The following is a 27,135-nucleotide window of genomic DNA, read 5'->3' as shown; positions in this document are numbered from 1 at the left end:
GGAGTGCGGATCTCTCTGCTATATTATAGCGACTACGATCACAACCAGGTGTATAGATGGCTCGCCGGCGACGATTCTGAACCGCACCAGGCGAAGCCGACCTCAAAGACAACGACCCTTTAAACGAGCACAGGCCACACCGAGGAAGACAGATGTATCATCTAATAGTGACAGTGAGTTTAATGTCGAGTCAGATACTCCTGATCATCCGGCCCCTTTGGGGACCTCCGAGGAGGCACCCACTCCAACCACCTCCAAGGGAAGAGGCACAGGACGACCACCAGCAGGGGCGGGCAAAATACGCGCATCCACAAGAAAGCCCACAAACCAGCAGAATCGTTAGTATATAATTTATCTCAACGACAATTTAATGCTGATGAACTCAAAGTACTTGAACATGGCCTTACATTTATTCCCACCACTCAGTTTGATGAACTCACATGGAAAGTAGATATGCACCGCCACACCAGGAATCTTAAGCTCAAAGAGTTCTTTCAGAACAAGGTCGCCACCGCTGAGGTGGAACAGCACAATCTATTTATCAAATCAAGAACTAAGTCTACCTTCGACCCACAGTCGACCAATTCCTCCATTGCTACCTACTCCCGATTGCTAGACACGTCTGTCTCGAAGTTCGCCAATGCAGCACAGCCCATCCATAACAATATGAGCAGAAAAGAACAACAAGCCCTACAACAATTGAGCCAATATCGCGATGTAGTGTTCAGGGCTGCAGATAAGGGCGGTGGCCTTGTAATTCAAGACCTAGTAGCATATACAACAGAGTGTAATAGACAACTTGAGGATTCATCTGTCTATGAGCGTCTTGCAAGCGATCCCACAGATACATACAAATCCGAACGGGACCATGTTTTACTATGAGCACACCAGCAGGGACAGATCTCGGAGAAAGTACAGCAAGCTTTAACACAGAAATATCCATCAGTACCAATATTTTTCACACTGCCCAAAATTCATAAAAACATCACAGACCCCCCAGGACGCACCATCATTTCAGCCCAAAATTCTATTTTCCAACCTGTATCCCAATTCTTGGACAGCATATTACAACCCATCATTAAAGTGCAACCCACTTACATCCAAGATACTACCGATTTCTTGAACAGGTTGGCACAAGTCCAGGATGTACTATCAAATGCACGGCTGTGTGTGATGGATGTGAACAGCCTATATACGTGCATCCTGCACGAAGAGGGGCTAAACACCATGAAAGATTTTCTGGCAGCTACAGGGATGGATACGCTCAACCATGATTTATTTATGGACTTGCTGAGACTGACCCTCACTAATAACTATTTCCTCTTCGACGGAAAGTTCTTCAAACAGCTTTCCGGCTGCTCAATAGGTATCAATGTATCACCATCGTTTGCAAACATCTACCGTGTTTCCCCGATAATTAGACCTACCCCGATAATAAGCCCTACCCCAGATTTGGACCATTTGTCCAAAATAAGCCCTCCCCCGAAATCAAGACCTATGAAATTTCCCATGTATTTTTTTGCATTTGTCAAAGTGTAGCCCTGCTCAGCCCCGCTCACCCCCGCCTGTTCAGTAATACCGCGGCTCCCGTTCCCAGGGATGCATTGCGGTAGGCACGGCGTGACGTCACACCGCGCACATCACGCGGCTGCTGATCAGTGCACACAGCGCCGGTGGGGTTGAGATCCGGTACGCAAACACAAACAGGTGGGGGCATGTGGAAGATTGGTTGACTGGGATGGGAATTGTGGACTGGGGCGTTTTTTTAAAGGAGCATTGGGGCATATTTTTAAAGGAGCAGTGGGGCTGTCAAGGTCTATTAAAATAAGCCCTCCCCCGAAAATAAGACCTATTGTCTTTTTTGAGCGAAAAAAAAAATAAGACAGTGTCTTATTATCGGGGAAACACGGTACATGTTTAAAGAGACCCAAGCGATGTTTTTCGATAATGCTGACGTAAACGATAAGATCATCATGCTAACACGCTACATAGGTGATTTATTCATGCTCTGGCACGGGAGTGAGGAAGAATTTGTGGCTTCCATGAATTGCATCAACTTGAGAAACTCACCCATCAAGTTCACCTTTCAATCTTCTGAACAGACAATAAGCTATTTGGATGTCCAGATACACCTCAGAGAAGGCAAAATACACACAGGGTTGTATGTCAAACCAACCGACAAGAACAACGTGTTAAAGGCCAATAGTTTCCACCCAATGGCTTTAAAAAAAGCCCTCCCGAAATCACAAATGCTGAGGGCAGCACGCATCGTAAGTGACCGTTCACAATTACCTGAGGTATTGGACAAAATGATCACGAGGTTTGAAGACAGGGGTTACAGAAATGACTTGCTACACACGCAAAAAGAAAAGATCCTAAAAGTCCCAAGGGAACAACTTTTACAAGTAAAATCTATGACTCCGGAGAAAACAAAGAGATTGGATACAGCTCTACCGTTTGTCACCCGATACATGTACTTCCCAGGGCTTCCCGAGCATTGTGGCTAATCATCAAGACAGACCCAAGCCTACCAGGCCTCAAGGACAAAAATCCACTCATTTGCCACACGAGAGGGAGAAATATCAGTGACAGAATTGTACACAATGACATCACCGGCTTTGCCAATGAGTTGAAAACCAGCAAGAGCAACTTCCTCAAACGTCCTAATGGATGTTACAAATGTGTGAATTGCACAAACTGTCAACACATGATAACCGGCACAGACATTATCCACCCAGTTTACGGAAGGAAGTTCCCCATCAAACACGTTGTCACATGCACCACCACACATGTGGTCTATGTGATAACGTGCCCGTGCAATTTATTATATGTGGGTAAGACGGTGAGGTCCCTACGCACGAGGATGGCTTTACATAGGTCTGCCATCGGCAAAGCCATCTCAGGTGCAGACAACGACCAACCAGTGGCAAAACATTTTGCCCTGAAACAGCATAGACTATCCGATTTGAGACATATGGTCATCGACCACATTCCGGATTCCCTGAGGAGAGGCGACAGAGGAGGGATCCTCTTGAGGAGAGAATCCACTTGGATCCACAAACTCAACAGTACTAAACCAAATGGACTGAATGACAAACTGTCCCTGGGGATTTTCCTCTGAGTGATGGACTTATAGTCATATATATATATATATATATATATATATATATATATATATATATATATATATATATATATATATATATATATATATATATTGTGTGATTTTTCTTACTCTCCGCTCTTTCTTACTGTCCCTTTAAAACATTTCTTCTGAATAGTCATATAGTTATAGTGCATCCTTGGGGGTCTCCCTGTTGGGAATATTCCCATATTGTGTGCTTTTCCGAATTAGATCCAATCAGGCTGGCATCGCAGCCTAATTTCACCGAGCAGGGATCCAGTGTGCTTTTTGCTTCTTCTCCGGCTACTCTTACTGTCCCTTTAAATTTTTCATTATGTTTGAGTTCCAGCATTTTATATAATTTCCATTCTTGAGTCTGTATGACCCAAAGTAGACTCACCCTATTTGTGGATAGGGCTCGTGTGCTTTTTGCTTCCTCTCTGACTTGATCTTATGTAGGGTACACACCAGGACGACCCGCTCACGATGCACATCGTGAGCGGGTCGTCAGTGTCTCGTCCGACCCGCTCACGGTGACGCGGGGGGGCACGACCCGCTCACGATGTGCACCGTGAGCGGGTCCGATCCGATGGCGACCCGCACCCGGCTGTATGGTCGTCATTGAGATCCTACCTGCAGCAGGTAGGATCTCAATAACGACCGACCCGCGGGACCGCGCATCGGATCGGTATCGGTCCACACCAGGTCAGAAAAGGGCCCAATTAGCACACAATCTACATCCAATTGATCGGAATTGGATCTAGATTGTGGAGATCGGGCCCTAGTCGTCCTGGTGTGTACCCAGCATTACTGTCCCTTTAAAACTTTTTCATTCTTGCCTTAATTTCCTAGTTATGTTTTGAGTTTTGATGCATGTGAACACATTATGCCACAGAGACCCTTTGGCTATTCCATATCTGACCCAAATACACATTAGCTATGCATTTCTGACACTAGTCAACACAAAGGTCGACATGCAGTAATGACGACATAGCCCTCATTCCGTTGGTCTCTGATGCATTTTTCACATATGTGAACACACTCACACCGATAGTATTCCCATAATAGGGACTCCTGTGAGCAGTGGCCAGTATATACTTGACTTCCACCTCCTTTTATCTAGTTCACAGACACATTGAACTTTTTACTCATATTCTTAGTCACAAACACTTCTAATCCATCAGATAGGTGGTCTAATATTGCGTGTTTGCGCATCTTAATACACACATTTTTAACCTGATATGTTATTGTACTGTTGATATATGTGTACTGAGCACTGATTTTGTTGTTTAAATTTTTTTTGCCAGAAATCAGCTAACAGCAGGTGTGTTAGTAGCCTGAGACATAGCCGAGGTAGACGTTGCAGAGGGGTTGCCATAACAACCAGCTGGCTTGAGTTCCATTGAGAGTTCCACAGACAGGAAACTGGTCAGTTTTACACACCTGGCTTCTCTAAAGGCCCCCATACACTAGGGCGACTTGTCCTTAGGACAAGTCGCCCCCGACTTCCCCCTGAGCTTCCCCGGCTGCTCCCCGGGGGAGCTTGATTAGATTGGCACTTGATGTGCCATTTTTTACATGTGATAAATCGTCTCGATTTATCACATGTAAAAAACCCGGGGAGCAGGGGGAGCTGGGGACGCTGCGAGGGACACAGGCGGCATAGAGCCCGGCAGAGGGAGGCGGGAGCTGTCAGTGCTAGAAAAAAAAGCCTATACAATGAATGGGCAGCCTGTGATTGGCTGAGCGCTCTCTCAGCCAATTGCTGACTGGCTGAGAGAGCGCTCAGCCAATCACAGGCCGCCCATTCATTGTATGGGCTTTTTTTTTATTCAGTACTGACAGCTCCCGGCTCCCCCTGCCCGGCTCTATGCCGCCTGTGTCCCCCGCAGCGTCCCCAGCCCCCCCTGCTCCCTGCACCGCCGCGCCGCCCCACTAGGTCCCAAGTCGGGTGGTCGGACGTGCAGCAGGTCCGACCACCCGACGCAGATCCGATGCGCACGGGACCGCGCATCGGATCTGAGGGGACATCAAAACTAGCAGATTTTGGTCCGATTTCGGCCAGATCCGACTGATCTGGCCGAAATCTGACCAAAATCGGCTAGTGTATGGGGGCCTTTAGACACTCACTTCCGGTTTCCCGGCTCCCACCCACTAACTGCATGCTGTGACTGGCTCACTGACAATCTCCTTGTTATTTAAGGTAAGCACAGCACTATGTTTGTTTGATTTCCACTTGCACCTTGACAAAGGGGTGATTAAGACCCCGAAACGTTGGTCCTTTCTTTTGCCACAATACACTTTTGAAAAATCCCATTTGAGTGCCGCCTCTTCCATTCCTCTACCATTTTATATATATATATATATATATATATATATATATATATATTTTGGAGCAGGTTGGCACACACTTACAAACAGTCCAAATGCCTGGGGTCGCCTTTCAGTGGTCCCACGAAGAGGTCACATAGACAGACAGAAAAGTAGAAATGGCACTCACCAGGGCTTTTCTTTATATAATCCAAAAAGGAAATTTATTCCATCACTTTAGCAGACACATACAGATCAGGTCGACGTTTCGGCCACAGAACGTGGCCTTACTCATGACCACATCACACAGACAGACAAACAGGTCCCTATCCACAAGAACACCTCTTATTCCCACCTGGGCACCACCCATCAATCACCCGACCAATCAGGACTCAAAAACAAATGTGCACTGCAAAGCTATAATTACCTAATGTCATATACATAGCTGGTGTGACATCGCTGCCGCGATGTAGCTTACCAGCCCACCGCCATCCACGAGGCCCGGGCGTCTCTTCCGGGTTCCTCACTTCCTGGATGCGGTCCACAGGGCGGAAACGCGTCATCCTGCGTTCCACCCGCCGGCGCTATCATGTAAACAGACCTGGCTTGCTCAGCAAGCTCCGGTCACATGACTCCGGAAAAACACACTTCCTGGAGCACATCTATGCGCTCCACTTGCCGTAAGGGAGGTGTGTCTATGCGTTCCAACTGTTTATAATATTAATATAGCCAATTACCTACAAATTAACTGATCGTTCAAGTAACTTTATGGTGGTCTCCCACCAGGAACCAGAGGTGCTCCTGTCAACATTAAAAAACACAAAACATAAATATATAAACCCACAAGAAAGATGTATATACAGTGTTATCATCGATGGCCAACCGATAGTACAACCATCGGGGCCACACTGCAAAACGTGCTTAAATCACATGCAAAAGATATAGCCACTAGACCTCCAGCTTTTGTAACTCCTCCTATCATAGGAACCTAAGGAGAATTAAACCCTGTCCGAAGTATACAGGGAAAAATATGAAAAATATGAAAAAATGTGAAAAAATGTGAAAAAATGAAAAATTGAAAAAAATTATATTTTTGATTAACTCTCACATAAAAACTTATGAGGGTAAGAACCTGAGGATATTGAATTTGCACGTCCAGCAGCCATCAGTGGCACAGTCCACTTATAATATGTTCATTTTTTTCAAAGGAATATGTTTAAGTGGTTATACTCATTTAACCCCTTTGGGGCAACACTGTCCAACATGTGGATCCAGCGGGACTCCTTCTTTAGGAGCAACAGATCCCTGTTGCCACCTCTTCGTAATGGGGGGACCCAGTCAATAATCATATATTTGAGCATGGAGAGTTGATGCCCTCTAGCCGTAAAGTGTGCAGCCACCGGTTTATCCGTTGTCCCCCTCTCAAAGGCCAATCGGATGTCCGAGCGGTGCTGGTTCATCCTCTCGCGGAAGGTCCTTTTCGTCTTCCCTACATAAATGAGACTGCAGGGACATTGTAGAATATAGACGACAAAATCCAATTGGCAGTGAAGTCTGTACTGTAACTGGATTCTCCTACCCGTCTGGGGGTGAGGAAAGGAGCCACCAGTCATTAGTGACCTACAGGTCGTGCACCCCGTGCATCGGTAACAACCATTTTTTCGTACCAACCAGTTCTTGCTTCTCTCACTCTCCTTGATATCATCGGAGTTCGCACTGGTACGGTACAGTAGGTCCTTGAGGTTCGAGCCTCTCCGTATACCAAACAACGGGGGTCCATTTTTAGCTCTGTTCAAGTCTGGGTCTGTTTTAACAATGTCCCATTTATTCCTTATGGATCGTTGCACCGTCTGTAGTCTAGTGTCACATTTAATGCTAAACAGCAGTCTGTCAGATGTAGCCTTTGATTCTCTTACAGCTTCTTTATTAAATAAGGCTCTTGCCCTGGTGAGGCACTTGTCAATCGACAACTTTGTGTAGCCGCGTTCCAGAAATCTCTGCTTGACCTCTTCAATCTGTACACTAGCCAGGTCCTCCTCCGAGTTGTTTCTAAAAACACGCATGAACTGCGATATGGGTAGCCCATTCTTCAGGGCCTCTGGGTGATGGCTTGTAGCAGATAAGAGCGTATTTCTGTCCGTAGGTTTACGGTAAAGCGTGTGTGCCAACCTGTTGTCCTTCTTAAAGATAAGGACATCCAGGAAACTCATCTCTTGCGGGTCAATTGCTGCTGTGAATCTTATTGGGCTGCTTAGGGAATTCAAGGTTTCAATCATCGCCAGGAACGCATCTTTACTGCCCTGCCACACAATAAAGATATCATCTATAAATCTACGATAATATCTAATGTGTTCTCCAAAGGCGGGCAAGATGTGGAGTCTCTCATATTCGTCCATATAAATGTTCGCATACCCTGGCGCTAAATTTGAGCCCATGGCCGTGCCTGAGCGTTGGTAAAAGAATTCCTTATCATAAAGAAAATGATTACATTCCAGTACAACCCTAAGCAATGACAACACAAATTCAATTGGTGGTCCAGAGTATGGACCCTTGACCAGACATTTTCTGACCGCCTCTACACCGCCTTCATGTGGGATGACGGTGTAGAGGGAGGAAACATCCATAGTGGCCAGAAAGCAATGGTCAGGTAGGTCATCTAATTCTTTCAGACCTTCCAGAAAATGGCCTGTGTCACGCAGATAACTGTCCGTACGTACAACACAATCCTGAAGGTAAAAATCTACCAATTGATCTGTTGCTCCTGAAGAAGGAGTCCCGCTGGATCCACATGTTGGACAGTGTTGCCCCAAAGGGGTTAAATGAGTATAACCACTTAAACATATTCCTTTGAAAAAAATGAACATATTATAAGTGGACTATGCCACTGATGGCTGCTGGACGTGCAAATTCAATATCCTCAGGTTCTTACCCTCATAAGTTTTTATGTGAGAGTTAATCAAAAATATAATTTTTTTCAATTTTTCATTTTTTCACATTTTTTCACATTTTTTCATATTTTTCATATTTTTCCCTGTATACTTCGGACAGGGTTTAATTCTCCTTAGGTTCCTATGATAGGAGGAGTTACAAAAGCTGGAGGTCTAGTGGCTATATCTTTTGCATGTGATTTAAGCACGTTTTGCAGTGTGGCCCCGATGGTTGTACTATCGGTTGGCCATCGATGATAACACTGTATATACATCTTTCTTGTGGGTTTATATATTTATGTTTTGTGTTTTTTAATGTTGACAGGAGCACCTCTGGTTCCTGGTGGGAGACCACCATAAAGTTACTTGAACGATCAGTTAATTTGTAGGTAATTGGCTATATTAATATTATAAACAGTTGGAACGCATAGACACACCTCCCTTACGGCAAGTGGAGCGCATAGATGTGCTCCAGGAAGTGTGTTTTTCCGGAGTCATGTGACCGGAGCTTGCTGAGCAAGCCAGGTCTGTTTACATGATAGCGCCGGCGGGTGGAACGCAGGATGCCGCGTTTCCGCCCTGTGGACCGCATCCAGGAAGTGAGGAACCCGGAAGAGACGCCCGGGCCTCGTGGATGGCGGTGGGCTGGTAAGCTACATCGCGGCAGCGATGTCACACCAGCTATGTATATGACATTAGGTAATTATAGCTTTGCAGTGCACATTTGTTTTTGAGTCCTGATTGGTCGGGTGATTGATGGGTGGTGCCCAGGTGGGAATAAGAGGTGTTCTTGTGGATAGGGACCTGTTTGTCTGTCTGTGTGATGTGGTCATGAGTAAGGCCACGTTCTGTGGCCGAAACGTCGACCTGATCTGTATGTGTCTGCTAAAGTGATGGAATAAATTTCCTTTTTGGATTATATAAAGAAAAGCCCTGGTGAGTGCCATTTCTACTTTTCTGTCTATATATATATATATATATATATATATATATATATATATATATATATATATATATATATATATATAATAAAAAAAGAGTTTGTTGATTCAGATTTTAACTTATTACCTCAAATTTCAGTTTTTTTAAAAGTTTTAATATTTTTATTTCCAACTTCGTGATACCATAACCACAGCATGGCGATTCCTTAACCTTATAAAATGTGGTCAGATTACACACATACTTCCATGCTCAGAGAGCTATGACGGCGAGCAGTGCTGATTGCTGCCCTCAGTATTCAACCCACCGCCCATTACTCGCTGTTTACACCTTGCTGGTTCTTTTCAGCGAGGTGGAAACGGCAAGTCCAACCATCTAAAAAGCAAGGCTTGCCACAAAGTGCAGCAGGCTTGCTGCATTTGTGGCAAACCTCGCCGTTTAAAGGTATCCTCGCCGTCCTCGGACTGCGAGATTTTCCCCAGAACACTGAATACAGTGAGGAGCCGGCGAGGGGGTTTGACGACGAGTATGGCTTGTTTTCGGTGATCCTCACTGCACAACCCCCCTTGCTGGCGGCATTGAATACTGCCCATTTTCACGCTTTCACCAAATTTATGTAGCTATAACCCTATGATGTTCCCATATTGCAATAAAAAGGAGTTAATTCTGAAACTGAATGAAGCACTTTTGTGCCCACACAGTAACATCAATGACAATTTTGTTACTGATTTTTAAAGTAGGCTGATTTATCAAGGCTGCTACACAAAATGGCACTTACGCTATTACATGGGGTTAATTATTGCAGGCTTTTGGCTTATGATGATTTGTTAACATTAGTGGTGTAGACTTCCGGCGCGCGGCGTATCTAAGATGGCCGCATCTTAATAGAGCTCCGCTCATCAGGGAGCAATCCGGCCCCATCCGAGCCTCCACGCTACACTGCTGGACACCAAACACCAACCCAGAGATCCCTGGAACTCGGGGAACCGATCGATCCGGATCTTGGGACGCGGAGGGGCCTGGAAAACCCCCACCCAGCGCCGGAGTCCGGCCTGTGTTCAGGCCGCCTCGTGACAGGGAGACCGACCTGTGCTGCTGAGGTCTGCCCACCCGCCCGCCTTACCCGACACCCAGAGACAGGAGAAGCGGCCTGGAACTCTAGCCGGCGGGGGACTGAAACCGGCGGGTCACGATCGACGCCCACGAACCGCGCCGCGCTGACGGGTGACGCGGCCATCAGAAGAGAGCACTGGGGAGTCCGCAAACACATGCCGGAGGCTCTGGGACGCAGCGAGTGACCGGACTGGCAGATCAGGGGCTGTGCTTGCACACCCCCTGACAGGTAACATCCTTGTCTTTGCCCCACCATCACCGGAGCGGCACCTAACTCCCGCAATACCCCACTGAACCTTGCTGAACAATTGTTTAGATAAAGTCCGCAAGGACCCCCCCGGCTCCCCCTCCTATATAGATTTCTGCGACGGCCCTGCATTACCACGGCTGGAGGAACGAACTGTGCCCCTGACCCCCCCTGGTAACCCCTCCAATTAAACCAATCTTCCTGGGTTTGGACACAGACAACATATCTACTGCCCACACGTGGGCCCTCATACTACTTTCTGACCCCCCTCCTCCTGCACCTGAATGGGAGAGCAGTGAACCTGCATTACAAACAAACAGCCCTCAATACCCCCTGTGCTCTATTCCTCCAAGACTCACTCCCAGTATTGGATACTCGGCAGGGGACAGGACGTGCTCTTTGTGACTAATATTCCATCTGTTGCACCAAACTCTGCTCCCCAATTCGAACCAGCTTCTTGCCCCCCACTACGCCCAATACCCATCCTAGGTAACCTTACCAAGGACCCCCCTCCTACTTGGAACTTGGCTGCAGCAACTAACCCCCAAAGAAGATACGATATTGGTGGCCCTACTCCTGGCTATTGGGAGGATTTACAGTAACTAATAGCTCTAATGGTTCTTGCTATATATGCCTCTTGACTACTCTCTTTTAGCATTCCTGTAGTCTGTGTTTTGCAAATTCTTGTGCTCAATTATATGTGAGTGTGGTACACGCTGACAGCCTAGGACACATTAAGCCGATACCTGGAAATTCACAGCCTGGGCCACACTCTCTGGACAAATAGGCGATTGTTCTGCACTGTTTTGTATTGTTTCTAAGGAATACATAGGTTACATGCTTGGTATATAAGATGCATACCGCCACCTTGTGGCATCTGACAGTACTATTTTAAATCCAATAATTTGTTTCATATACCTGGTAGAAAAGACTGTAATATTGGTAATTGTTATACCTAACAGACCGAGATATCTTATCATAATTCTTTTACTGAATCTAGCTTTACTTTACTTACAGTAACCTTGGGAACAAACGTAGATAAAATACCTACATAGATATAGGATGTGATATGTAAGAACTACATAATTCTAGGCAGGAGAAAGCGCTCATGGACCCTAATCTAAAGATGTGAGATATACACTCTACCTTTATATTCCTATTCTCTCCTTTAAATTGCACGGGCAAACCTATACACCTACTCTAGCAACTGAAGAATCCAGCTACTATTACTTTAGAATTGTCTACACTCGACATAGATAGTAAAGTGTGAGATTCGGAGCACAAAGATTATTATAGTCATAACTGACTCAGACCGCAACATTCAGTCCTGAATCTTACACGACTCCACACGCTTTTCACTCATCTCCTAATAGATTTGGTTAATGGACAGGTTTCTGTCCCCATCACGTTCACGCCCAACCACATCGCTTGGTGAGGAGACAATGAGACGCAACAGAACTACAAAACAGCCACCTTCGACACCCCAATCGTCACAATCTTCCTCAAACACGACCCCTCCTCCAGATGGGGATATTTTCTCAGATAGCCAATCGGGTCCTTCCTCTACAGCTCAGGAAATCTTAGCGGTCCTGATGCCACACATTGACAAAAAAATGGAGGAATTCAAGGCCTCTTTTCAATCTACGATTAGGGAGGTTGCCTCTAATACGTCTCGCATAGCGGACCTCGAGCAGAGGGTAAGCGATGCAGAAGATACTGTCAACAATATACAATCCTCCTCTGATAACACCTCCATGATGATCCAAGAACTCCAGGATAAAGTTGAGGACCTGGAAAATAGAAACCGGAGGAATAACCTCCGGTTTATAGGCATACCCGAAAATATCAAACCCAATATGTTATCTGACTATCTATCCTCTAAACTACTGCTAGCCCTAGAGTTGCTGGATTCTGTAGATCTGCCCCATATCGAGAGAGCACACAGAATAGGTCAAGAAAAAACAGACCCTAACTCGCGCCCCAGACCAGTAATAGCACGCTACCTTGATTTTAGAACAAAAGAGGCGATACTAAGGGCATACAAAAAAATGGAGCAACTCATAATAGATGGCGTAAGCATACTAATCTTCCAGGACTTTTCCGTTGCAGTAGCTCAAAAACGGAAAGCATTCTCCACTGTGTGCAAATTTTTGGTAGACTCCCATAGGAGATTTGCCCTACTCTACCCAGCTAAGTTGCGGGTAACGGATAACGGACGCACTTTGCTGTTCGATGACCCAGAAGCTGCAAAAGCACACTTCATACCATCTGGTGGTTCTCCAAACGCACTAGCGAATACCTAGACAATTGGTCCTCCTCACTTTCTTTGTTATATTGCAATTGAATATTCTTTCTCTAGGCTAGAATATTGCAAATGTTAAAAATGTTAATCTTCATTTTATTTTTAAATTCTTTGTTATTGTTATTCTATACTTACCTGGTCAGCTCTGACGACCTGGTCAGGGCTCACCAACATGTTTTGGTTGGAAAAAATTGGAAAATGTTGTCAAAGCTTTATCTAATTTATGTTTGTTATAACTGCATCATCATTGCTGTTCAGAATTCATGGTTGCTTATACAGATGACCACAATACGGCCCCTCACTCGCTGGGATGAGGGCCCGTTGAATACATTTTGTCCCTTGTATGTGAGCATCGCCAGGGTTGGAATAGGATGACGACACAGGCCCAAATGACTCTACCGTACTCACCCCCACCCCATTCTATTAATGTGCTGTCCTGGAATGTTTGTGGCTTGAATTCCCCAATTAAAAGAAGGAGAGTTCTAACCCACATAAAAAGCTATTGTCCTGACATAATTTTATTACAGGAGACCCACTGGAAAGCTGGTGAGGACTCAACACTCAGAGCGACATGGATCGCGGAATGTATCTCTGCCCCATATGTTACCAAATCTAGAGGTGTAGCTATCCTTTTCTCGAAAAAACTGATATACTCAGTCACTAACTCTATACTGGACCCTGAGGGCAGATTCTTACTCCTGGACGTACAGGTAGGAGACTCAACATTAACAATCTTAAATGTATATGCCCCAAATGCACAGACTTCAAACTTCCTTTCACATATTTCTCAATTATTAGCAGAACGGGCAAATAATCCTTTGATTATTGGAGGGGACTTTAATACTGTAAAAGACCCTGCTCTCGACAAACTACCCCCCCCACGAGCTACTACCTCGAATACGTGGACAGCCTTTAATACTTTTCTCGCACAGACGCACACAACTGACGTATGGAGACTGTTTCACCCTAGTGACAAAACATACACCTTTCACTCAGGAGTTTATCACTCATTCTCACGTATTGACTATGTTCTGGTGGCAGATACGCTGGTATCCTCGGTCACATCGGCTAATATAGGAGATATACTGATATCAGACCATGCCCCAATAACTATATCTTTTAACGCCCCTGCTACAAACCCGTTGCATAGGACGTGGAGATTCCCCTCATACCTCTTCCACTCAGAGAACTTTCGCCAATACCTGAAACACCACTGGCTAGATTATGTTGACAACAACATTGAACATTGGGACTCGCCAGTTTTGTTTTGGGAAACTGCTAAAACAGTAATGAGGGGACATATTATAGCATATGTGGCAAAAAAGAACAAAACTTCCAGACTGCAGTATAACTCCCTCCATTCCAACATGACTTCTTGCCTTAACCTCTTTATCTCCGACCCCTCAGATGCTAACCATACTGCTTACAAACAGGCAAAACACCTCCTTGAAGATTTTCTGTTATTGCAGGCCCAAAAACACCTAGATTTTACCAAAAACAGGTACTATAGATGGGGCAACCGCACTGGACGCCTTTTGGCAAATCTGACTAAGCCTTTTTACCGAAGGAGCCATATCACATCCATAAAACAATCGGCCAACTCCCCACTGCTAACAAGGACAGAGGACATCATAGAAGCATTTCATTCTTTCTACACTAACTTATACAAAAGCACCCCCCCAGATCACCCACGAATAGACCAATTGCTCAAAGACTCTAATCTACCAACTCTCTCTCAAACACAATTAGAAATGCTGGATAAAGATATCACAGCGGAGGAAATCACTCAAGCCATCTCATCTCTTAATTCGAACAAATCTCCGGGGCCTGATGGCTTTTCTGGGGAATTCTATAAAATGTTACAGTCAGAGATCACCCCTACGCTACTAGAGCTCTTTCAGGGCATACATCAGACCCACCCTCCATACCCCACGTTTAATGATGCCTACACAACTTTAATCCCCAAACCTGGACGGGACCCAACAAAAATAGACTCATACCGCCCCATTACCCTCCTCAACGTGGACTGTAAACTCTTGTCAAAAATAATGGCGACTAGAATACAGTCTTTTTTCTCAGAAATTATATTGCATACTCAAATGGGATTTGTGGCTGGGCGACAGTCAGTGAAGGGCATCCGAACGGCCATAGCCTCAGTAATCGCCTCTAACCTTAACCCTACTGCCCCACACATGCTCCTAAGTTTGGACGCCCACAAGGCATTTGACACAGTCTCCTGGCCTTTCCTATTCTCGACATTATCGGCTTACTCTTTTGGACCCCGATTTATAAATTTGATCAAATTCCTTTATAATACTCCAGATACCTCTCTATTACTTAATGGCTCTAAAAGTGCTCCCATACAAATGCATCGAGGGACCCGCCAAGGCTGCCCACTCTCCCCAATATTATTTAACTTGTCTTTAGACCCTATCCTCAGACTAATTGAGTCCTGGCCTACGCTCAGGGGAATACAGGTGGGCGCTGAGGAGGTCAGATCAACTGCCTTTGCAGACGATGTTTTAATCTACATATCAAATCCCAAAACTTCCCTGCGCCCATTGCTGGATCTCCTTGGTGATGCTGGGGGCCTATCTGGATTTCAAATTAACTGGGACAAATCAGAAATTCTCTACTTAAAACAAGGCTACATACGACCTAAATGGGCATCCCAGTTGCCTATGAGATGGGCTAAGGGCAAATTGACTTACTTGGGCATACTCCTGCCTAAAAACACACAAAACCTATACTCTTACAATTTAACCAGAACTATCAAAACTCTCACTAGAGACTTAAACAAGATGAAGCATCTACAGCTATCCTACTTAGGCAGGGCTAATCTACTGCGTATGGTTTATTTTCCTAAAATCCTATACCAGCTCCAGGTCTTGCCCTTTCTATTAACTAACACTGACACTCTTAATATCACAAAACTATTCCGCAGTTTCATTTGGAATGGAGGGAGAGCTAGGATTGGGATGGTCAAGCTGATGCAACCTAAATGGAACGGCGGTATCAATTTCCCAAATATCAAGATATACAATCAAGCAGCAGTCTTCAGATATCTGAAAGACTGGTTACTCACGAACTCCACATACGCAAATACCTCCCTAGAACAAAACTTCTTACCCCATATTTCCCTGACGGCTTTTCTACATCTCGAAGACAAAGATATACCCCCGGACATATATACCAACCCCCTATTAATGTCAACTAGGAAATTGTGGCTAGTTCTACGACATTCCTACCAGCTAAACCCAAATCATTCAATACATCTTCCTTTCCTGCGTAACCCACACTTCCAAAATGGGAATGCTTCAAATATATTCTCAACTTGGAAAAATGCGGGACTATATAGGGTAGGACAGCTAATAAATAAAGGAACTCACAAGCCACTTACCTTTCTTGAAGCTTCTAGAGACTATCCAGTCATAACCACACTTAACCTGAACTTCATTCAGGCCCAATCATACATCGACAAAATATGTAAACTCATTCCTGACAATAACTGGGATAATGATTTAGATAATGTCCTCCTGGCCCCCCCCTTACCTAAGAAGGCGATTTCCACTTACTACAAATTTCTTCATAAACCATTTGACTACTCAGCACAACGTACAGGACTACATCAGTGGTTAGACCACTTTCCCTCCCTCAGTACGGACACTTTAATAAAAACCTTACAGACCTCGATAACCACCTTCCCGATGGCCAGATTTACAGAAATGTACTTAAATATCTTTCATAGGTCATATATCTCTCCCTCACGGGGATACCAAATGACAATACTAAATACCCCAGAATGCTCAAAATGTGGAAATCCACGAGCAGATCTTTATCATTGTTTCTGGGGCTGCCCACTGGTACTGAAGTTTTGGACTGATGTCCGGGACTTCGCCACTGAGCACCTTGTGAATTATGCACCACTTACTCCTGAATGGGCGATTTTTGGTATCCTTCCAGAGGAGTGTAGAATACCCAGACCGGTCAGGAAATTAATGCTGGCGATCTCATCGGCTGCCCGTAAAACAATCCTTCAGGTATGGACTCAGCCCTCCCCTCCGACCTTGGCGATGTTCAAAGATAAGCTGTTCTTTATATTCCATATGGACTGGTTGGAGGCATCCCTCCAAAAAGAGACGCGCACCCAACGCTTCTTTACTACCTGGACCAGTTACATGGAATCGTTACCATCATCAACCAGACAAACTATTTATCAATGCTTTAAAAACACGCGATGGTATGAGGAACAGATGCTGCTTAGGGACCCCCCATTAACTCTAGAATAGTAGGTTTCTCCTATCCAAGCTTAGTTATCATATGACAGCAATGTATTAAGACGATATCTAATGTGATACTTGTTCTTCATAGAATTGTAGTACCATGTGATGTTTGAATATACAATTGTATTAACAGTAATGTTTTGATTTGATATGATGCTTTGACACAATAAAAAGTTGTTAAAAAAAAAAAAAAAAACATTAGTGGTGTAGTTGTATAATGAACACTGTATCACTGTGAAAAGATGAGCACAGGGTACAGGTGAATCAGTTGCGCTAAATCAGGCATGTCCAAACTATGGCCCACCAGCTCTTGTGAAACTACAAGTACCATCATGCCTTGCTACAGTTTTGCTATTACAGAATGCTAAAATTATGGCAAGGCATGTTGGGATGTGTAGTTTCACAGGACATTCTTGTGCTAAATACTCATCCTTGGCTGCATAGGGCCTGATTCAAACCTGATCGCAGGGCTGTTAAAAAGCAAAGACCAGCGTTCACATAGCCGCCACCCGCCAGAGTGAAAACCCGCCCTTTTGCAAGCCTGGGCTTCGCACATATTGGAGCTGTGAGAAAATAGGAAAATCCATTCGCAGCACACTCACCATGGAATGATTTCCTCACTGTGTGCAGGCTTGGAATAGCTCTGGATGGTGGCCGTGATTACACAGGCAGATCGTGGACGGGGATGAAGTCAGTGGGCCTCCCTGGAAACGGGTCTCAATCTCTCTACAATCCTGATTGCACGATTCCTTTGCCAGAGGTGTGTGTGTGTGTGTGTGTGTGTAAATCGCTCCTACTGCTCATAGAAACGCATTGAGTGACAATGGTTGGGTGTGACATTGGTGCGCCAAAAATGCACAAGCGGCCGTGGCACCGCAACAATGAGCGTGACTGTATCTGTATATTACAAGATCAACCCTGCACTGGCTTCCTCCTTACCTTAAATGAAGTTTGGAGAAAGATGGTACAGGAAAAGCAAAGCACATAAAAGGACATTCTGTATTAAGTATTAATTTATTGCTTCCTCCATACCTCAAACCTCTTCTATTCTGCTGCTGAGAGATCTAGAGGGACATGGTCCTTCAGAAAAAGTGCATAGAAAACATGCTACATGTATAACACATGCTTTCTCCTGGATGAAAATGGTAATTTGTAACTAAGAACTACCTATTGTGCCATTTTACACACCTGGAATGTAATTGCTGTAGCTCACTGCAAGCTGTATGGTAGGATGCCTCCACTTCGGTCTTCTCCTGAGACAACTTCTGACGCTGTAGATTGCTGCTTTCTGCTTCCACAGTCAGTTGCTGAACGCGGGCTTCCAACTCCTTCACAGTCTGTGCCTTTAGGACAGAATAGCATGATAAGATGTCATTCATAAAGAGTGCTAGCAAAAAAAAATTGGTACTTATATGTTAGTTGGGCGCCCACTAAGCTATTTGCTTAGTTCTCCGCGTCCGCTCGCCACACTATATAAAATCAACTCCATGCCGACATGGATAGTGGGGGTATGAGCGTACTAACTATAGTGGGCGCCCAACTAACATATAAGTAGCAAAAAGTTTCATTAGGTTTGATCAGCTGCTATGACAAACTACTCTGGTGAAAAACATAGTGGATGCAGACTTTTCTGTTGTTGAATGGATATCCACGTGAACAGCTTTAATTATGTAATTGGTTTGCAATAGATGCATTGGCTACATTATCTTATTTATTGACCCCCTCAAAAAATATATCTGCTGTCAGTGTGTGCAGGTAACAGATAAATTAAACACATTTCCCTGACAATTAAAAATGGAGTTTAGAATTTCTCTCAGACTCTTTATAAACACTGTTTGGGTAAATCAATAACCAACCCATTACAGTCCTTTACCATCTGAAATGTCGATGTTGACACATACTGCCTATGTGGGATATACTACAGACTGTTCTGATGTCCTACCTTGGGAAAATGTATCTGTTCCTAGTCTAAACACAGACTAGGTGCACTCAGATGCATCCCATGCTCCCCAAAGCTAACAAAACGCATCTCATTATGTACAGCCTATTGCAGCATGTATCCATTTCACTACACATCTACTATTAATTAAAAGAGAAAACAAAAATGTGTGGCCAATGGGAGGGTTGGGTGGGCAATGTGCCCATGGGCCAGGGCTATGTCCACCACCCCTGGGCTGTATGTGGCAAGTTTTTTTTTAACCCCTGGGATGCCTACATGGACCGATCTACACTGGATTAGGAGAATAACTTATTTTTCTACAGGTTATCTATTGATTTCTAGGATTGGGATCATTTGGTCTACAGCTTGATGGTCGACAGTCATTAGGTCAACATGGGAAAATGCCGACATGGGTCTATGCCGACATGGGAAAAGGTTGACATGTTTCTATGTCGACAGGACATTAGTTTGACAATGTTTAGGTCGATAGTCAAAAGGTCGACATGGGGTTTTTCACTTTTCTTACCTGAATGTCAACACAGTCGACATGGACACAGTTTAAAGTGCACCGCATCGCTCGGCACACTATTGTATTCTCCCACCATGCCCTAGTGGATGGTAGGGCATGAAATACCGCCTGTCGGCACATGTCGGCTCAAAGAAACTCTGAAAAACCCCATGTCAACCTTTTGACTGTCGACCTACACAATGTCGAACTAATGACCTGTCGACCTAGAACCATGTCAACCTTTTCCTATGTCGACCTAGACCCATGCCGACCTAATGACTGTCGACCATCATGATGTAGACCAAATGGCCGCCTCCCGATTTCTACTTGAGAAGAGGACGTGAACGGCTATGGGGGATGTAGGTAAGTACCGTATATACTCGAGTATAAGTCGACCTAAATATAAGCCAAGGCACCTAATTTTACCACAAAAAAACTGGGAAAACTTATTGACTCGAGTGGGACCCTCACTCAAATATAAGCCGAGGGGGGGCTTTTTCAGCATAAAAAATGTTCTGAAAAAGTAGGCTTATACTCAAGTATATATGGTACGTGTAATGGAGTGCACAAGAGTTTCACTACAAAGTTGTACTTTCACAGTATGTGAATAGTGTATTGTTATATTTGTTTTACTAGTTAAGCTGGGTACACATATATACAATTGTCGGGCCGTTCTTTCGTTCTGGGTCAGACAGCCGTTCAATTGTATATGTGTGTACGCTGTCCCGTACGAGCGATAAATGGCAAAAAACTGTCTTGACCGTCCATACTTGGTCGGTCGACGGTTCTTTGCTGTTTAATTTTCATCCGACAGGACGGCCTCATATTGGTACAAAAGTGCAGTGTGTAAGCACGTTCGACCGATATGCTGCCGTCCTTGCGACTATACTGCCAAAGCTGGAACGCCCAATGTGGGCGTTCCAGCTTTGACTAAAAAAAAAAAAACGGCGTAGGGTCCCCCCCACAGCCGTAACCAGCACCAGGCTGAAAGAGCCGGGGCTGGTATTAAAAAATCAGGAAACCCGACAAATAGGGCTTCGCTGATTTTTTAAAACCAGCCCCAGGCTCCAGGTCCGGGGCTGGTTCCCAAAATACGGGGGGACAAAATGACCAGGGGTCCGCCGAATTTTAAGAACCAGCCCCAGGCCAAACCAGCCAGCAGGGTAATGCCACAGCCGGGGGACACTTATTATATAAGGTCCCACGGCCAAAGCATTCAGCTCTCTGACCGGTCAGCCTGGCCAGGGGTCCTGGGGTCCCCCCCCCAATAAAGGGGTCCCCCCCCTCCAGGACTTACCTGACCAGGCTGAAGCCTGGTGCTGTCCCCGGTGGCCCTGTGCGGTGGCCACCGGGCTGATCGTTGTGTAAAAAAAATAGAATAAAAACTATTGTTTTTTCCTGTGGAACTATGAGTCCCAGCAAGCCTCCCCCGCATGCTGGGACTTGGAGAACCACAAGTCCCAGCATGCGGGGCATTAAAGGGCCCGCTGGCACTTGTAGTTCCACAGAAAAAAAAAATAGTTAAATAAATACACACTGACACTTTAGAAAAATAAAAGTTTAATACATACATTACACAAACACACTGATACTTACCTATCTTGAGCCTGTAGGTAGATCCCAGGGTCCGGTCCGGTGGCTTGGTTCCGGGGCTGGTCCGGGTCCGGGGCTCCAGGGCTGAAGAGTCCAGAGTCCTGGATCCGTAGTAATCCAAAGGGGTACCTGGGGAAGCAAATCCTACTCACCTGTCCTCTGGCGCCCACCCCGGCATCTTCACTTCAAGACGTGCTGCTCCCGGCTGCTGTGGTACCCGCTCTGCCTCCGCTGTATACTAGAGACGCAGAGATCCTTCTTCCTCGGCGTCTCTGCTCAAAATGATTTCTGGCCAATCAGGAGCCGACTTTACAAAAATCGCAAAACATATAGACCAGGTTCAGACTGAACTATGCTCAGATCAGTGAGATATGTGCATGGTTCTGTCCCAAAAAATGTGTAAAAGAAAACATTTGAGGAAAACAACGCTGTGGGTCCCGCCTCCTGATCATAACCAGCCCCAGTCTCATTGAACCGGTCCTTGTTTTAGAAATTCAGAGGACAAAAATCATAGGGGATCCCCAGGATTTGTAAAGGCAGCACCAGGCTCCAGGACCAGGCTGATCACAATATACAATGTATGTATGCAAACTATCGGGTTTACGTATAACTCTGAATCAGGCCCTTAAAAAGTTAACGATGAAGTGCATTATAATGCACTACAGTAAAGGATTATATTTATCTTAATTCATATGTAGTTATGAATAGGTTCATGGATTTTTTCACAATATGGGGGATATCCTATAACCCGCATCACCGATTGCAGGTAATACACTGGTCGGGGGCTATCCAATTAGCCCCAATAAACTGGCACAAGCCTCAGCTTATCTGGGAATTGTTTGCACGAAAGTCACTTAAAAGTCCCTGAAAAAGCCTAGTTTTGCAGTGAAAACAGGGATCATTCGTCAGACTGCATTTAGGTCTACAAGCATTAGGTCTACACCATTAGGTCGACCTGACTGAAGGTCGACATGGGTTAGGTCGACAGGGTCATTAGGTCGACAGGGTCATTAGGTCGACAGGTATAAGGTCGACAGGTATAAGGTCGACAGTGAAAAAGTCAACATGTTTTTTTTTCTAAAAAATTTTTTTCATTTTTTCAAGCGTCGACACAGTCAACATAGCACCGTGTACGCTCGGCACACTATTTTATTCTCCCACCACGCTAGAGTGGATGGTAGGGCATGATATACCGCCTGTCGGCACATGTCGACTCATAAAACAGTCAAATGACCCCATGTCGACCTTTTGCCTTTCGACCTTCCCCATGTCGACCTAATGACCCTGTCGACCTCATAAAAGTCGACATAATGACCCTGTCGACCTAAGTCATGTCGACCTAAATGCATGTCTACCTAAATGCAGGTCGACCTTAATGCAGGTCGACCTAGTGGTGTAGACCTAATGCTTGTAGACCTAAATGCTGTAGACAATATGACCGTATCCCGCGGCAGCTACAGACACACAGGCATCACTAGATCTGTGTGCTTTTGCAGCGAAAAGTGTTTTTAACCAGACAATCCAAAAGGATCGCTCAATAAAAAATTATAATCAACACAATAACACAGTCCACTGGAAAAGGATTTCATAAAATGTTTTTTGGACTGTTGAAAAGCATCACTAAAAAAATGAATATTTGCGTTTTAGAACGAGTGACGGAACAGTAAAAAACATTGTAATCATAATTATTAGGATGGAATGATTAGCACTAGTTCTGCGCTGCATATATGGCAGATTTGTAAATGCTGTTTAGCTCTGTGATCTTCATAGAGCTCCCTTGTGGCAATCCTATCTGTCTGCTGTGTGCTTCCTTTGTGAGGCCAACAGATAAATTGAGGCACAAGCATTATCACAGCTATCTGGAAGTACGCAACGATTCCTAGTCGCTGAAGAGATAACGGCTCGCACAGAGAATAAAAATAAAGTTATTGTCAATACGTGAACCTGAAAGGCAAATCCTTGTCTGCAGTGCTCACAATAAATAGCACAGCAGCAGCAGGAGGAGAAGGGGGTGGATTGTCTGAAACAACAACAGAAGACGGAAAGTAATTTCGAGTGACAGGCTGTGCTTTCATCTCCATCCATGCCTTGAACTCTACCTTGTTTAATTATTAAATCAGGAGCTGCTCAGCAAGGCCTGTCTGCCTCTGATGGTTCCTAAATTCAATCCCGTTGACAGTGTGTGTCCAGTTTTGCTTCTGTTTGCCGTTGCCAATGACACAGTATGAATGCTAATTTCTCAATGTTGCATTCATTAACCAAAGAAATGGATCGCTGGGCTGTTGGCCTGTAATTTCTTTTATAGAACATACTCCTCCTTTACAAACCGACCCATAGGCAGAGGAGCCAAGTGTTTCCTGGCTACCTTGGCAACAGATATGTCCCGTTTAACAGCTCTTTATTAAAATCCACATGCTGTTCCACTGCACCTGTTACTACAGGGAGATTAGATTCTTTAGGGAGATTAGATTACTAAAGGGAGATTAGATCCTGACAGGCCACTGCCTGCTACCATCACATAATTGATATAAGTAGGGACAGAAGCGATGGCACAATAGGACAGGAAGATTAGCAATCACAACTGGAAGAGAGCAAAGAGGAGTCAAAGAGACAAAACACAAAATTACAAATAAATGAGGGATTACAATACATGACAACATCTGTAAACGGAAGACCAGCAATTTCTACATTCATCTATGATACGTACATATTCTATTTGTTACCAAAAATATATCTATGCGCAGCACCAGTATGTTAAATAGGTGTGCCCACATTCAGTAGTTTATAGTGTGGTTGCGTATCCCTTTCCAAACAATTAAACTTCCCTTTCCTAATGGAGTCTACAGTTGAAGGGGCGCAAACGTTGGAGAAAGAAAAAGAGAGATTACAAGCCAGCTCCTGTCATTGTCCAAACACAGGCATAAACGATCCAACCCGCAATTTTCCTATTATCAGGAAACTGCACATGGGCAGGATCCGCTCTGTGATCGCATCACTGTATCGCGAATGCCTCTGCCTGATAGGCATAAGTGTTTGGGGAGAGAGACAGGGATTGGTGGCGGCTGGTGTTGGGGAAATCAGGGGGTCTAGTCACCTCGTTTCCAGGCATGGCAAAGGCCAAGTACTGTGTCTGCAACCCAGTTTTACTCAGGCTGCGATCACAGTTTTAGCAAATGCCAGAAAGTGGAGGGGACCGTTTCCTGCATTTGCATTGCTAAGGATCACATATGTGGCAAGCAGCTTTACAATCCAACCTGCATAAGGTTGTAACATGCCTGTTACATGGCAGTTAGGAGCGGATTGTGCATCTGCCTACTGCAATGTGGTGTGACTAGGATGCACTAGCAGATTAATTTGATATGTGACAGTTGTATAGCCTGAGTGACTGAGTCTGTACACAGAGCCTAACGGAGCTTGTATTGAAAAAATTTGGTTAATATACTGCATCACTTCATGTACAGATTCAGAGACTCAGTTGTACACAGATATTCAAATGTCATATCAAATTAATCATTAGTTTCCTTGTGCATCCTAGTCAAATTGTGGTGGAACAGAAAAAAAATAAAAAAAAGACATAGATGTTAGTATAGCCTCACAGAAGCTGGCAGAGGGAGGATGTTTGACATGACTGCAGCAATTATTTATGAGGACACATCTGCATTAGGTGTGTGCACTACGTTTCTGAATGTGCAGTGCTTAGGTACAGTAGACACAATCTCATTGTCTATTTGTGAACTGTAATCAGACTCAAGTTCTTGTGAAGACACAGAACTATATATAAGCAGCAATTCCTTCACAAATGTGTTTTGGAGCTCAACAGAGGCCACTGGAGAGCCATGATCTTCTATAACTACAAGAGTGAACTACGATAGCAGGAGAGTTTTGACCAACTGCAAGCTGCTTTTGGGGAGTAAGCAACGACCAGAACCACTGCATTTGAATAGTCTGTGGAATTATAGCAGATGAGATGGTCACTGGAATCCACTATTACTGAGGACAACGCTGCTGCCATGACACAAATATAACTGTGGCCCAGTTAGAGAAGAAGAATAGGCTTCTTACTGGAACCCATTCCGCTTGATAATTCAAAAAAAACTAGGCCTGAGGTTTCAGCTGACTCGAGAGCAGAAGGAGGCTCCAGTGGCTGTTCCACAACATGTTGGCCAGGTTTGATGGCAGCAGCTCAATATTTTTTGGGAGAGCATCAGTGGCGATGAATCCGGGATAAACAGTTTTGACCACAAGACCACACAGTCAGCCCACCGGACCCCAGTGAGATGCAACAGAATTATGGACATGAGCACAGCATGGCCAAGCATATGGTGGATGCTTTTGTCTCCAAGAATAGTCATGTAGCTACTGTACCACTCGTGCAGCAGCACACCATAACTGGGGACTGATACACCAACTAATGCTTGCTGCAAGTTACTGGAAGGCCTTTACAGCCGCACTACTAAAACTCATCTGTCTCTATCAAGACTATGATTGATTATGTCACCAGAAGATGCAGTGGAGACATTCATCCAGCATAAAGAGAACATACCTGCTTCAGACTGGTCCAGCGGCTTCACCAAGTGGTTTGAGTGCATTCAACTTTGCATAGACTCCTCTGGCAAATGGGTGCCGGATGGGGTCCCGTCAGTCGGGATCCCGACAGTCATTTACCCAACGTCGGGATCCCGACTGTTAAAACACCGACAGACGGGTTCCCGGCGGCCACCGGCTATTCTCCCTCGTGGGGGTTCACAACCCCCATAGAGGGAGAATAGAATAGGTGGCGAGTGTAGCAAGCCACCGTGCCCGCAAGGGGCTTTGTTGTGCTCGCCATGCTGTCTGAGTTCAGCAAGTCAGGATCCCGACGTCGGGCTAATGACTGTCGCGATCCCGAGTGTCGGCACCCTATACCACACCCCTGGCAAATATGTATTGCACTACCCCCTATACTGCTACTTAAGGTTGATTATAAAATTTTCAGCGCAGCAAAAGGTAAACACTCACAGTAACATTTGTCTGCAACACATAATCAGCATCCATTTTGAGGAGTCGTGAATTTGTATCATCGAGTAGCTCCTGGATGTTCTCTGTGTGTTTCTTCTGGAGCTCAAACTTCTCCTGTTCCATGTCTGCCACTGCATTATGGAGCTAAGAGATTATAAAATTAGCATTTATAAAACTTTCATTTACAATTGTCCAACAAAATTGTGTAGGCATTCATTATATTTAAAAACCAAACTGTCCCAAACAGTGCCAAAAATTATAACCCCTTATGTTTTTAAAGTTTGCAGATTTCAAGGAAGATTCTCTACCAAAAATATAAGATCTAATGTGGGGCACAATTGAACAAATGCATCATATATAGAGATGTGTCTATATAAAGCTATCCTGTGCGCTGCAAGTTGTGTTACACAGTGTCACGTGACTCGGCAGAGCAGAGCATCTGTTCATGCAACTTTTTCTGTTTAAGTGCGCCTTATTCGTAAAGTGATACAAATAGAACACACAAGCAGCTTCTGCTGTCTGTCTGCAACTTTGTATAATTTATTCCCTCTACGACTGAATACGGAATGCTACGTCACAGTGTTTTACTGGAAAGCTTTGTAAAGTAGCATTTCATAAGCAGATACAGTGACATTTCCACACAGAATATACTGTAGGCACGCTGCATACTATTTTAATCAGCAGAAGCGACCTGTGCATTCTATTTATATCAGTTTGTATATAAGATGTATAAAGCAGTGATAAGAGAGAAGTGAGCCAGAGGAGAAGTTGCCCATGGCAACCAATCAGCAATGAAGTAACATCTATATATTGCAGAATATAAAATTATACAGAGCAGCTGATTGGTTGCCA

At 44.7% G+C, this 27,135-nt stretch overlaps 1 protein-coding gene across 5 annotated transcripts in view; it reads right to left on the bottom strand.

Annotated features, from left to right (window-relative positions):
• The window catches only part of CEP112 (centrosomal protein 112), a 404,486-nt gene that overhangs the window by 299,856 nt on the left and 77,495 nt on the right, over nucleotides 1–27,135 (bottom strand). For all 5 annotated transcript variants that reach the window (XR_014444546.1, XM_083148204.1, XM_083148203.1 and 2 more), the window contains exons 12-13: nucleotides 26,284–26,427; nucleotides 18,434–18,588 (exon numbers count right to left, since the gene is read on the bottom strand). Coding sequence is in view for 4 of the 5 variants with exons in the window: in XM_083148204.1 (XP_083004330.1) it covers nucleotides 18,434–18,588; nucleotides 26,284–26,427 (299 nt within the window). In the remaining variant the exon portion in view is untranslated. The remainder of the gene's footprint in view (nucleotides 1–18,433; nucleotides 18,589–26,283; nucleotides 26,428–27,135) is intronic.

This window comes from Crinia signifera, chromosome 6 (assembly GCF_055691185.1).
Source record: "Crinia signifera chromosome 6, ASM5569118v1, whole genome shotgun sequence".
In the NCBI taxonomy this organism is placed as follows: domain Eukaryota; kingdom Metazoa; phylum Chordata; class Amphibia; order Anura; family Myobatrachidae; genus Crinia; species Crinia signifera.
This window is presented reverse-complemented; position numbering and strand designations above follow the sequence as displayed.